A 15,378-nucleotide genomic window follows, 5' to 3' on the forward strand; every position below is an offset into this window, starting at 1 on the left:
ATACAAGTGTCATAAATCTAAATCACTCCATGAATGATATGTAAATATAATTAAATTAAATATCCACTTAATTCATATTTAATGGCGGCCGCACCTTGTTTACTGAAACGTCCGATTTCAGTTGATTTAAACGTACAGAGAAATGTTTTATTTTGCTACTTTTTTACCTTTCTGCGTCATTCTGTACTACAATAGTTATAACCCGCGGCTTCGTCGTAGATAACTATTTTTTCTTACATAAAAGTGTTTATCAAGAGCTTTTTGCTAGTAAGAAATTCTATATAATATAAGTCTATATATACTTAAGTATAATTTTGAGATAATTAGATAGAAAACAAACGACAGACTAAAAAAAACTTTTGTTAATGTGTCACATTTTGTTTTAATAAAAAAAAAAAACAAAAATTAAAACGAATTTAAATTTACGATTTATTCGTTATCGTTTCAAATGTTGCTATTTTGACGACACATAAACATATTTTGTTGAGCATAATTTATCATTTTGTTTTCAAAAACCTTGTTACTTACAAACAAATATATTATTTACATCACTATAATACCTATATAGAACAAATTCACTATAGCTGTCTGTACGTCCCTATGTACGTACGCTGAAATCCCGGATTTTGATATGTATTTTTAATAGATAGAGTAATTCTTGAGGAAGGTTTTATGTATATATTTTTTTCAAGTTTTAGACAAAGCGGGCGGAAAGCTAGTATAGATCAATGTAAGGGTTATCGTATCAAATGAACAAAATAAACGTTCGTGTTTGCGCTCATCACGTATTCAATCACGACATATATTTGATGTTATCGTGAAATAAAAATCGCTGTAAAGACATTATCAATAAAAACTAGATTTACTTTTGAGTTAGATTTTAACTTGATAAAATACGAAAATATACGAAATGCTTAAAAACAAGTCAGTGCTTAGGCATCGTTATTGTGAGTTGGTGTGGTAAAATAATTTTGAAAACTGGTCGATTAGTTTTTGATTTATCTAACAAAAAAAGTGCGTGTGTTACCAGCACACATGTCAGAAGTGAAACTTCTTTGGCAAGATTCAAATACCAAATTCGTCGCCTTACTACATGACGTGACGGTATTACCATCCGCGACCTTGAAATTGTACTCTCAACGCGCCTAAAGAAGTTTCACTTCAAAAATATCTAAGTATAATAGTATTGTTATTGTAGATTATCACTACATAGTATAAAACTAAGTCGCTTTCTCTGTCCCTATGTATGCTTAAATCTTTAAAACTGCGCAACGGATTTTGATGCGATTTTTTTTATTAGATAGAGTGATTCAAGAGGAAGGTTTTAGTATATAATTTATTATGTTTTAGACAAAGCGGGCGAAGCCGCGGGCGGAAAGCTAGTAAGTAAATAAAACTTTCTGTAGATTGCAACAGGTGCAAGTAATTTAACATCGATCAATTTTACAACTTTATAGAAGTTTTTAATTGAAGGGAAGAGGATAATATATTTAACGATACATCATAATCGTTTATTGGTTTGTTTACTGGTTTATACCTACGTACTTATATCAACTGAGACTTGCGAAAGACTGCGACTTTGTTCACGTTTATGTCGTGTTAAAAATTCCAAATAAATAATCTATACTTATAATAATTTAAAGCTGAAGAGTGTGTTTGTTTGAACACGCTAATCTCAGGAACTACTGGTCCGATTTGAAAAATTCTTTTGGTGTTAGATTGCCCATTTATAGAGAAAGGTTATTGCTATATATCATCACGCTAAGACCAACAGGAGTGGAGCAATGCGGGAGAAACCGCGGAGCACTAGTATTCTAAAAGTTCCATGTAAATAATGCTTATGTCCTTCTTTAGGTAAATACTGGCAGATTCGATCCTATTTTTCTGGACTAAAAATTTTTTACTGGTATCCTTTGAAATTGATGGTGTTTCCTACGAATTTAACTGGCACTGGAAATCGAAACAAGGAAAGAAAGAAAGAAATAAAGACAATGCATTTATTTGTACCGATACACATTAAGTGTTAGTGCCGAGAAGGACCCCTTAGTTCTACGCTCACACATTAACCACTGTACTAAGGCGATTAACACACGGTACCGCGTACCGCCGCGGTTGGCGGTGAAGCGGCTTTCAAGTTGCATTGGCTTCTATTAAATCCGTTGATTCCAAACACACATACACCGCCCGACCGCGCGGTCGAACGGTCCGTACCTCGTAGGGCTTCACTGCCAACCGCCGCTGTACGCGGTACTGTGTGTTAATCGCCTAAGGAGGAGTTCACATAACTATGTTTTCTAGGTGCTGAAGAAGTAGATGGTGATACGCCACCACCAGTTGGTGAATCTGAGTTTGCTGAAGACAATGTGATGAACTGCATCGTTGGTGGAGCTCATGCTTTTATACTCAGGGTATGTAGTGATCACTATATTTAACTTGTAACTTGTAGTATTTTCTTAATCGCGTAGTCGTTCATCTAGTTTGAAAATTGTTTGCTTTAGATTGAATAATTTTCATAATTCGTTTTTACAGTAATAAGTACGTGCTTTTTAATCCATACTAATATTATATATGCGAAAGTAACTCTGTCTGTCTGTCTGTTACTCAATCACGCCTAAACTACTGATCGAATTTGCATGAAATTTGGTATGGAGATATTTTGATACCCGAGAAAGGACATAGGCTACCTTTTATTGCGAAATATGTACCACGGGCGAAGCCGGGGCGGACCTCTAGTATCTCATATTGAGATGACTCACAGAATATTTAAGAAAATTGCTTTTCAAATCAAAATAGGTTCAGGGGTTTTGGCGTGAAGAAGAGATAGACTGACAGACAAAGATACTTTCGCATTTATAATATTAGAAGGGATAGATATAATAATAAAGAGTTATTATAATATAATAAAATATATTTCCAATAAAATACTATTTAGGTATCTAGTTTTTTCGGTCTGGCGCCGCTTCGCTTCGAGCCTCGAGGAAATGGCTTCACGGTCAGGATATCAAATGGGATGTGCATCTATAGCTATATACTGGTCACTGTACTAGGTGAGTTAGTTTGATCTATTTATTTTTCATAAAATATACCTCGCAGTTAACAATATGCCTTTCATTTTACTAAAAAGTACTATTTTGAATGAATGATATGAGGTGATAAATTAAATAATCTTTCTATTACTATATTACTATGCTCACTAAATGACATAAAAATTAGTCTTGGCAAATCAAAGATTTTCTAACATCTTAATACAATAGCTACTACAGAAGCTATACATTAAAAACTTATCTGTCATGTAGTACATTAAAGACGGGGCCATATACAAAATATGTATCATAGAAACTTTTAGTAAGTAAGTGTCGCCGCACACGAGCCAGTCGCGACAGCCGCAAGCGCTGCCACGAGAAGTTAGAAGCGTGTAGCGTGTGGCAGCCACCAGCGTCAACTGTGTGTGCCGAGTCCATATAAAATGTATGAAAAGTACAGGAAATATGCCGGTGGCGGCGTTTTGTGGCCGGTGGCCGTTGGCCCGTGTGCGGGAGCCCTAAGTAAACCAATCTAATAACATACAATTCCAACAATCTAGTAATATTCACGATATGCGGACTCTGCGCGGAGATCAACGTCGGCTTGGAGCTGTCCGTGCGCATGTCCTCCCGCATGTCGCAGTTTGTGTCAACCTGTGACGTGCTCGTGGTGGCCGTGACTGCTGGAGCGGGCGTGTACCAGGCGCCCAGGAGGATGAGGAGCATGATCAGCTTTATGGATAGTGTGGCTGCTGTAAGTATCACCCTGTTACTGAAGGTAATAATAAGAATGGAGATACCCTATTCTGCGAATATGAATTATCTCCAAAATTTCCAAGCGGTTTTTATTGCGTGGTAGTAATGTAAAAAGCTTCTTGTATCTCGTGATATGCTCATTAGAAAACTCCGTCTAATACGTAGGCGGTTGAGTTTCGGATAATTTTTGAGCGTAGTTTGCGAAGCGAGTACGTATTATATCAGGTATCTTTAAGGATTTATAATCTACACTAATATTATAAAAAGGAAAACTTTGTTTGTTTGTTTGATTGTAATGAATAGGCTCATAAACTACTGGACCGATTTTAAAAATTCTTTCACCATTCTTAAGCTACATTATCCACGAGTAATATAGGCTATATATCGTCATGCTAAGACCAACAGGAGCGGAGTAATGCGGGTGAAACCGCGCGGCACAGCTAGTAATATTATATGATAAGATTAACACGTTTGTAACTACAGGTGGATGAAAGCATAGGAGCGCAGTACTCCAAAGCCACGGAGCGTAAGCTTTGCGCCTTGTTGCTGGCTATTTTGATCTTCTTCACGCTGCTCGTTGCTGATGACTTCTGTTTTTACGCGCTACAAGCCAGAAAATTGGATAGACAATGTGAGTGGAATATTTTTTTTGCAGATACTCTTCAAGCGAAGAGTTAACCGGTACCTACTAGGGAAGCGCGTACCATCTTAGACCGCATCTTAGCTTTCCATCAGGCGAGATTGCGGTCAAGCGCTTCCCTATCTAGAGTAAAAAAAAAAAAAAAAAGATACAGATTTTTGTTCAATATTGTGCTGTAGATATGTACTAAGTGATGTGAATTTTTGTGGTACCAAATACAATTTTACTCACTGTAATAAAATGTTTAGTTAATAATTGTTATGTCTTTGAAAGCAGATTCAATCGCCAAAGCAACATAGAAAAACCCACCAAGATAAAGCAGCTCTTTACAAATTATGTAAATCATCATTACTTGGTTCCACTTTTACAAGATGCGAAGTAAAATAACTCTATCATTCATCTCTATCAAACCTTTATTGTTTATTGACCAATACAAGTTTTTTTTCCTCAAATCTTAATTGACCACTATACTCTGCCCTTCCCAGGGGACGTAGTAACCAACTACATAGGGTTCTACCTGCTCTGGTATGTTGTGATCGTCCTGGAGCTTCAGTTCGCTTTCACCGCGCTGTCGGTTCGCGCACGTTTCCAGGCGGTTAACGATGCGTTGGCGCTCACGGCGAAGCATATTAATTTACCTGGTTGGTATTCCTTTTTATTGAAGTGAAAACTCCTTTAGCGGCGTTGAGCACTTTTTCTGTAATGGGTATAAAATCTTAAACTCGCGTCAGGACACGTGACCTGATCGAAAAAGCGTAAGAGGGATACCATTCCAAAATATCAAACATGCTCAATGTTAATAATCAAGTTTTCACTTCTGCCGGCTCTCCCGGAGTGCAATCCGTCTTTTTTTTTAAATACTAGTGTTAGGAAACTTTCAACTTTGTTTCATAATCAATAACTGTTTCTTAATAATAATAATTTATACATTTACACAACTTCCAAAATCCAAAGTTACTTGTAATTGTTATATTAATCTATACAATTTTCAAACTCTTCTTTGTTTACTTTTATGAATCAGATGCTATTAAATCCATTAAAATTTTGCAATATATTAACTTAACAAAATTATATTTCAGTGGAAAAAATCCAAGAACAATCGCCACTAAACATATTTGCAATACGCGTTGCGCCTGAGTCGCGAAGAGCTCACAACCTAAGCTTACTGGTCGACTGTCTGCCGCTCACTGCTAAAGGACATGAAGTTATTATACGAAAAGGAGGTTTGTGTGTGTGTTTATATTAACTACCATTATGAAAGGGATTTTTACCTTCACTACTATTAAAAACAAACTAAATTGGAGGTACTCTAATATCATAAATAAACAAAAAAAAAACTTTTTATGTGTGTATCTTTGTCTGTTTTTTGATGTCGCACTTCAAGTTTCTGGAATCTGAATGGATTCAAATAAAAATGAACATGATTTAATTTCTCACTCTAACATTACCAATAGGATGCTGGATGCTTTACAAGAGGATACTTTCCATCCCGATACTCACGTCGTTTGCCAAGGAAGAAAGCTAAAAATGGCATTATTGTAATTCATTACAGATTAATTACTGGTACTAAATTTATTACTTGAAAAATGATTATTTATTTAATTTATTTTCCAGTAAATGGTGAAGCAAAACTCGTAGTAGGACCATGTGAAGCGATACGTCGCCTCGCCCTACTCCACGGAGCATTATGTGAAGTCGTACACAGAATAGAACACAGCTATGGTCTTCCTCTTGTTATCATCCTTATATCCACGCTGCTGCACTTGATTGTGACACCGTACTTCTTTATTATGGAGATAAGTAAGTAATGCCTCCTCCACGGAGCATTGTGATGTTCTGCACAGGATAGAACACAGCTATGGACTTCCTCTTGTTATCATCCTCATATCTACTCTGCTGCACTTGATTGTGACACCGTACTTCTTTATTATGGAGATAAGTAAGTAATACCTTCTCCACGGAGCATTGTGATGTTCTGCACAGGATAGAACACAGCTATGGCCTTCCTCTTGTTATCATCCTTATATCCACGCTGCTGCACTTGATTGTGACACCGTACTTCTTTATTATGGAGATAAGTAAGTAATACCTTCTCCACGGAGCATTGTGATGTTCTGCACAGGATAGAACACAGCTATGGACTTCCTCTTGTTATCATCCTTATATCCACGCTGCTGCACTTGATTGTGACACCGTACTTCTTTATTATGGAGATAAGTAAGTAATGCCTCCTCCACGGAGCATTGTGATGTTCTGCACAGGATAGAACACAGCTATGGACTTCCTCTTGTTATCATCCTTATATCCACGCTGCTGCACTTGATTGTGACACCGTACTTCTTTATTATGGAGATAAGTAAGTAATACCTCCTCCACGGAGCATTGTGATGTTCTGCACAGGATAGAACACAGCTACGGTCTTCCTCTTGTTATCATCCTTATATATCTACGCTGCTGCACTTGATTGTGACACCGTACTTTTTTATTATGGAGATCAGTAAGTACATTGCTTGATCTCATCATGGTTATCACCAACGTTATATTTTCCATTTTCTAATGGTACATGCCCCTTTGAAAACAATTAATTGTCGTTTATATAAATTACAATTAAATAAGCATAAATTAATGGTAATTCATAAGAAACTTCTACATTAACATTCTACCGTGAAAAGAGTTGTTTATTTAACTTATATTGTTTTTATTTTCAGTAATATCAACGCATCGGATTCACTTCTTGGTTCTACAGTTTCTGTGGTGTGCGACGCACGTGTTGAGAATGCTCGTTGTAGTGGAGCCCTGTCATTATACTATCACTGAGGTATTTATAATCTTGTAAATAATAAATCAGATGTAGATAGACCAAGATAGACCCTTATTAATATTAATGTGAGACAGCGTTAAATAACTTGTTAAAATTTATCAAGATACTACTTCTCTATAGAAACTGGCTTTCAGGTCCAGTAGTAGGTAAATAATAATTCAAGCTTAATTTTTAAAGTATTAAAAGTTCTTCTCAATGAAGTCTCATTACAATGTTAAAATGTTTGAGTGTACAAGAATTCTTCAAGGTAGATTTTATAATTGCTTCAAAAAAAAAGTCTTATCAAATGTATAACTGGCTTTTTAATGTGTTATTTACCAGGGCAAAAGAACAGAAGAGCTGGTGTGTCGCTTGATGCGTGCTACACCGTCCACCGGCACGCTACCATCACGATTGGATCTCTTCGCGCGACAGCTGATGCTGCAGTCTGTGTGCTACTCGCCCATGGGATTGTGTACTTTGGGACGACCGCTCGTCGCTTCTGTGAGCCTAGTCATTTTATATTTGATCACCCAATAATGAGGCGGACAGTTTTCGATCTAAGGATAGAACCACTTCCCTATGATGGTCTATTTTCATTTTCATTTTCACTTTCATTTTCATTTCTCTCACTCTCACTCTCACGCTCACGCTCACGCTCACTCTCATTTTCATTTTCATGCGTTAAAATATTATTGTAAATGGTTTGGGGTACAGTTCACAATTTTTCGACTGTTTATAATCTCGCTAGTTATATTTTACACGGACGTACATGCTTATCTTTACAATAATATTACAACAATTTCAAACGTTTTTTTCAGGTATTGGGTGCGGTCACAACCTACTTGGTTATATTGATACAATTCCAGAGATACGACTCGTAAGCTCTCACCTAACAGCGACCAACCTAGTCAAAAACTTATATTTTTTACTCTTATATTAATATGAGATACAGAAAATATTTGAATTTCTGTTTGTAAGGAGATATCTTTTATTAGATGGTGATTTATATTGAAATATTGAAATTATTTAATTTAATATTGAAATTATTTTTATCATTATATGTATACATGTAAAATAATGAAAACACACTTAATGTTACAAGTAAACACTTGTAACATTAAGTTTGTAACATTGAGGTTGAATATAAATTATATTATTATTATAAATTTTTAAACTTTATATTTAATCATTTCGAAAGGGGTTTGGGTAAAGTTGGCGTCGTGATGAACTTTCGTGGCCAGTGGATGATACTTGGATATTTTAAAAGAGCAATATATTGTAAGCAATAGTCACTTTGGACTTAAATCTTGAAACGAAACAGATATATTTGGTTTTGTATTATTCATTTAATCTTGATGATTTATTATAACATTTTTCTGAGATTTTATATAAATAAATAAATAAATAATAAAATAAATATTATAGGACATTATTACACAAATCGACCTAGTCCCACAGTAAGCTCAATTAAGGCTTGTGTTGTGGGTACTAGGCGACGATAAATATAATATTTAATAAATACATATATAGATAATAACACCCAGACCCAAGAACAAATAATTGAGTTCATCACACAAATATTTGCCCTGACCGGGGATCGAACCCGGGACCGTCGGCTCAGTAGGCAGTTACTTTACCACTGCGCCAACCGCGTCGTCTGAAGTCTATAGACGCAATATATTGCTCTTTTAAAATATCCAAGTTTCATAATTGGCCGCGAAATGTCATCACGACGCCACTAGTCCATACAAAAGTACCCAAACCGCAATGTATGTAGGCAATGTAAAGTATTGTACTTGATTGTGAATGTATCTTCAATGTGTTAGTGAGTAAGTGTAATGTAGGTATTCCACGAACCAGATTTTGAAATATAGAGCCACTAGCTGCGTCCCGCGGTTTCACTTACGTGGCTCCGCTCCTGTTGGTCTTAGCGTGATGATATATTAGCCTATAGACTTCCTCCATAAATGGGCTAACACCGAAAGAATTTTTCAAATCGACCCTTTAGTTCCTGAGATTATCGCGTTCAATCAAACAAACAAACTCTTCAGGTTTATAATATTAGTCTAGATTATCAAAATATTATATAAATCGTAATGTGTGTGAATTTGTGTAGAGGTTGTAAATAAATTGTAATATTTTAATTGGTTTTTTATTGAATCCACTTCCATCTAGCCTACTAAAAAAATGATCAAAGAAAAAACTAAATATTGGTTATAATTTGATTATATTATGAACTAGCGGTCCGCCCCGGCTTCGCCCGTGGTACATATTTACGTTTTCTCTACATAAAAACCATCCTCGTACTTCAAGGAATATAATAAAAAAAAATTATCGAAATCGGTTCAGCCGTTCTCGAGTTATGCGCTTACCAACACATTTTGCGATTCATTTTTATATATAAGAAGATTATATAAATTTTTAAGAAAATAAAGAAATCGATCATGAGGCGAGATTCGAACGCGTCTTCTGACTGCCTAACCATTCGTCCCTCAGCCACCTGTGTGATCCTAGTGAATTTTTTCTATACTTAAAAATTTTCTTAAAGACTGATTTCAATATAATTTACTTGCTATATTATGCATGTGTTTGTATGCGTCATGCGTGTGAGTTTCAAAAAATGTATCATGATTTTTTGTATCTAGATAAAAATTATCTATACGCAATCTCTTGTTGTTGTTGGTTGATTTAAAATTTCAATTTATTTACTTATTGACAAACAAATTTTAAAGGTCAAATGAAATAAGGTTTTATATCTGTTTCAATCTTTTTTGGTGTTTTTCCATTAATAATTAATAACATTAAAAAATAAACTTTGAAATAATAATAATTAAAAATGTAAGTACGTACTTAAGTATAAAACATTAGGAATAGCATAATGTAGATGTTTTAAGAGCTTTTAGGCTATAACTTTATTACTTTATAAGCTAGCTTTCGGCCCGCGGATTCGCCCACTTTGTCTACAACATTATGTATTAAATAATATAATAAATTTTGATCACTCTATCTAAATAACCGCATTAAAATCCGTTGCGTGGTTTTAAAGATTTAAACATGCATACGGATATAGGGGCAGAAAAGCGACTTTGTTTTATATTATGTAGTGATAGAGTTTTATTTTTATTATAGGTATCTACTTAATGAAAAATAGCGACATGTTTTCAAAATTATTGATTACCTACTTGTATTCAGTACACATTTAAAAACCACACCAAAAGTTAGTTAGCAACAAAAACATTTGAACTTTGAATTATTTAAATTATAAAAAAAAAATGTGTGCGTGTACTAGTGTACACACGTAAGAAGTGAAACTTCTTTATGACCTTATTTTTCAAAAAATAATTTACTATATTATGCAACTACGTCGTAGAAGTATGTCGAATCAAAGATGGCGCGTAACGGATAAATGCCACGCGTAACGAAAAAATGTAACTCTAAATTTTTTTCCAACCCCGATAAAGAAGTTTCACTTCAAAAAATTTATAAAACAAATGTTCATTATCTTTCATCTAATTTGGAAGATAATCTTTAGTAAGTTCTTGCATTTTATATCAATGTAATTTGCTTCTTTTTCGGCTCAGGCTTTGGCGACCTTTACATATATTTTAAGATAAAATCATGGAAAATTTTTGGTTCGTTGGCAATAACAGAGATCCTTTATCATTGAACCTGTATAATAATATTTATAGTTAAAGATTAGATTTTATGATTTACAACTAAGATCCTATCCTGCTAACCTTCTTAATATATATAAATCTCGTGTCACAATGTTTGTCCTCAATGGACTCCTAAACCACTTAACCGATTATAATAAAATTCGCACACCATGTGCAGTTCGATCCAACTTGAGAGATAGGTTTTATCCCGGAAATCCTACGGGTAAGGGAACTTTGCGGGGTTTTTTTTCTGAAAACGCGAGCGAAAGCTAGTTTACTATATTTTGGAGTAGTAATATCGAATTTTACTGTAGATATTCTATCTTTATATATAAAAATGAATCGCAAAATGTGTTGGTAAGCGCATAACTCGAGAACGGCTGAACCAATTTCGATAATTCTTTTTTTATTATATTCCTTGAAGAACGAGGATGGTTCTCATGTAGAGAAAACGTAAATATTATGTACCACGGGCGAAGCCGGGGCGGACCGCTAGTTTTAAATAGTTTAATGAGCAATTCAATTGTTTGTCTCTATTTTATAACAAAACATTATAAAGATTTTGATGAAAATTAACGCATCACCTCTTACAGGCAGCTTCACTTTATGTATAATATAACATAATATCTAATTATCTTTGTATAAGTAATATTTGAAAGTAATTTCAAAACGATTTATATTGTGCGGAATCATTTACCCTAAAACAAATTTCTATAAATGCGTATTTTTATTATTTTAGAATCGATTCAATACAAGGGTATCTTATAGCATATAAAAAGGTTGTGTCTAACAGATATCTATACCATGCTAAGATAATATATTGCATATATTCGATAACTCTAGGGGTAAAATATAGTTTTTTTTTATGTATATTGTATGATACAAAGGCAATATTTTGAGCTTCCGAGGAGTTTTTTTGTAGAAAGTAATATTTATTATTGAGGCTTACTGAACTTTTTAAAAATTATTTCATTTATTTCACTATCAATTTATATCATTTAGGGCCCTAAATGATATAAATTTTTCAATTCTTGGTTAAAATTTATCCGTCCAATAAAGTATTACACGAACATTTTAAAATGTCACCTGTAAACTGTCAAATACGGACAATTAGAATACATTTTTCAAATGGTAGTATAATACGTTATTCGATGAATAAGTTTTAACCAGGGATTGAAAAATCAGCCCTTAACCACACGATGCATCGTTTCATCGATCATTTTACATTCTCGCTTATGTAACATAAATAATTATTATGTTCATTAATTATACATCTCAGCTATAGAAAAACTCTCTGACGCCATCCGAATATTTCTCGAATCATCAGACACAAAAAATAATATATAAGCTCTAAAAATAACCCGACGTCCCATTTCAAGTTACAACTTCAGTCAAGTCTGTATGCTACAGCCATGATCATAGAAATTATTCAATTAATCTTCCTAATCGCTCTATATAGAGCATATCTAAAACGTAACTATGCTGTGTATCGTTCAAGGAAGAAACTTCGAGAAAAAACTGTTTTAATAACAGGAGGAACGACCGGTATTGGTTTAGAGATAGCGCAAGATCTTGCTAAAAGAGAAGCTAAAGTTATAATCGCCTGTCCCTTTGAGGACGAAGGACTTAAAGCGAGGCAGAAAATTCTAGAACATTCCAGAAACTCTGAAGTTATATACAAGCATCTTGATCTGGCTTCTCTAGAATCTATACGACAATTTGCAGACGAAGTTTTGGAAAAAGAAAAAAGACTGGACATTCTTATTAACAACGCGGGAGTGTGTATGGTAGATGATTACGTCACGAAAGATGGCATGAGTTTTCTGATGCAAGTGAATTATTATGGCCATTTTCTACTGACTCTTCTCTTGCTACCATTATTGAAAAATACAGGAACAGAAGAAGATCCAGCAAGGATTATCAACATGTCTTCTCTGTCTCACAGAAGAGGGAGTACCAACATTGAAAATTATAATACGATTGGCCACTGGACATTTACCTACTTCAATAGCAAGCTCAGTTTAGTTCTATTTTCTCGTGAATTGAAGAAGAAACTAAAGAAATTCAACATAGTTATCAACTGTGCAGACCCTGGCATTGTATCAACTGCAATTTATGATAACACAAGTAATGTTTTTGCTCATATATTCGTCTACATAATGTTGTTATTTTCGAGAACGCCTCTAGAAGGCGCCCAGACAGCTATTTTTCTGGCTGTTGATGACGCTGGTCGTGTCAACGGAAAGTACTTCGCAAATTGTAAGCAAGTGGAAGCTAGTCACAAAGCATATGATGAATCTAGTGCAGTAAAGCTGTGGAACCAATCTGTGGAACTCGTGGGGTTAAATAAGGAAGAATTACGTGCTATATTTGAGGTGTAATTATAGTTTGTTTTGGTCATTCCTGCTCTTTTGGAATAATGTGATTAGTAGGGTTTATAGCTGTAAGATGTGTGCTTTACTTTAGCATCTGATGGAAATTGCGTGTTATTTTATTTAATTTTTGTGTTTGTCGGTAGAATAATTTAAAATTGTATAGATGAGGTGATAAACAAGCTGGCTTTTTAGTTGAAAGGTATGTAATATGTATGTTAGAAATAGAAGCAGTAAACTCAACGAGATAAAGCTTTAATTGGAAATAATGGATAAGTTGTCCGCGAGGGACTGGAACATGCTTCCTGAGTCTGTGTTCCCCGTCGACTACAATATGGGGGTCTTCAAGCGAAGAGTGAACCGGTACCTTCTAGGGAAGCGCACTCCATCTTAGGCCACATCTCAGCTTACCATCAGGCGAGATCGTGGTCAAGCGCTTCCCTATCGTACAATAAAAATAAAAAAAGTTATGATGTGGTTAACAGTGATTTTATTATATAACATGTTTTGGACATCTACATTGGAATTTGTAAGAGAAATACGAAAAAAACTGTATGTATATCAACGCAATACATGAAGAAAACCCTCCTAAAATACGTGTTACACACCATGTATTAGTGTAAAGAATGAACTTTATTTATTACAATAAAACGAAGATATATAATCTGTATTAACAAGACGTTTTTTTTATTAAAAAAAAAGTAAATGCATTAATTATTTCATATCATATAAGGCATCAATTAGAGGGGGCCATAAAAAACCACTGTTGTTTATCTTAATATGCAAATAATGTTATTTAATAAAAATTTACACGATAAATATATTCAAAATAAATGCAATTCGCAAAGATCAAAAGTCAAGATGCAAGACGGATATTTAATTGAAACTAGTGGTCCGCCCCGGCTTCACCCGTAGTATTTACCCTTCCTTTCCATAAGAACCATCTTCGTGCTTCAAAGACTAAAATAATTACGAAATCTGTTCAGCCGTTCTCGAGCTTTGCGCTTAGCAACACATATTCAATTTTATTTTTTAGATAATAATCGATTTGTGTAATACCGGATATAAATGATAAGAAATAATTATATAAGAGTCCAATTGGCAATTAATCCATACTAATATTATAAATGCGAAAGTAACTCTGTCTGTCTGTCTGTTACTCAATCACGCCTAAACTACCGAACCAATTTGCATGAAATTTGGTATGGAGATATTTTGATACCCGAGAAAGGACATAGGCTACCTTTTATTGCGAAATATGTACCACGGGCGAAGCCAGGGCGGACCACTAGTAAAGTATAATTTTTAAGGGAAAAGTTTTTTATTTGTTCGCACCAGAAAAGGTAAGAAGCTTCTAGATAACTGCATTGTTTTAGAATGAAATATTACCTATGTTTTTATTTCGTGTTAGTCCGGGTGGTAAGTGGCTTGTGTATTAACATAATAAAAGCAAATCAATGTTTTGATATTTTTAGTTTTATAGCATTGTTATGCCCTATACAGGGTGTAATCGTTAAGTGTGCACAGGCGATTATTCCGTAACTATTACAGATATCAAAAAACTTTAAACTGATATCGAAAGCTCTTTACCTAATGAGTAAAATGACAATAATATCTTTTTAAAAATAATTTGGAAAATCCAAAAGCGCACGCCTCATAATTTTTTTTAATAAATATTTATTAATTATTATTTTTGTTTATTTAATAACAATTAAACCACATCGAATCAGACCCTGAAAAATGAAAGGGTTCTATTCCTGAGCATACTCAAGCGTAAGAGAAAAAAAAAGACTCGATTAGTAAAGTATTTCGGTCGCTATCGTGTTAACAAGAAAAATAATAATAATAATAATAATAATAAATCTTTATTTCAGACATCAATATCCATACATAATATAATTACACATACATTTACAATTTGGCATATATTTGGGACATTTAACTTTAACTTATTTATCAGTATATAAAAAAAAAAAAAAACAATTGAACTATTTACGGTTCCTACCTAAATGAACACACAACCAATACCTAAAAATGGGACTGTTTAAGTACTCGGAGAGCGTATTTATGATTTTGTTATTAGAGGAGCGTATACGTGACCAAAAAGATGCTATTCGCAATCTAATAA

The 15,378-nt window shown here is 34.2% G+C and overlaps 2 protein-coding genes across 2 annotated transcripts; both read left to right on the top strand.

The window, feature by feature from the left end:
* The first annotated feature begins 2,935 nt into the window (after positions 1–2,935).
* Positions 2,936–8,116, top strand: LOC149899368 (gustatory receptor for sugar taste 43a-like). The gene is made up of 9 exons (XM_090114536.1): positions 2,936–3,047; positions 3,584–3,777; positions 4,263–4,410; positions 4,905–5,060; positions 5,499–5,642; positions 6,034–6,219; positions 7,128–7,237; positions 7,562–7,723; positions 8,041–8,116. The coding sequence occupies exons 1-9, from the start codon at positions 3,011–3,013 to the stop codon at positions 8,101–8,103; spliced, it is 1,200 nt and encodes a 399-aa protein (XP_089970662.1). The 5' UTR covers positions 2,936–3,010; the 3' UTR covers positions 8,104–8,116.
* Positions 8,117–12,290: 4,174 nt separating this feature from the next.
* LOC149899369 (retinol dehydrogenase 14-like) lies at positions 12,291–13,259 on the top strand. Its single transcript, XM_090114651.1, has one exon. The coding sequence runs from the start codon at positions 12,291–12,293 to the stop codon at positions 13,257–13,259; it is 969 nt and encodes a 322-aa protein (XP_089970777.1).
* Positions 13,260–15,378: the final 2,119 nt, after the last annotated feature.

Source organism: Colias eurytheme, chromosome 21 (assembly GCF_061535395.1).
Source record: "Colias eurytheme isolate Ceu_HAF_F1 chromosome 21, ilColEury1 Martin Lab GWU primary, whole genome shotgun sequence".
NCBI classification, from domain to species: Eukaryota; Metazoa; Arthropoda; class Insecta; order Lepidoptera; family Pieridae; genus Colias; species Colias eurytheme.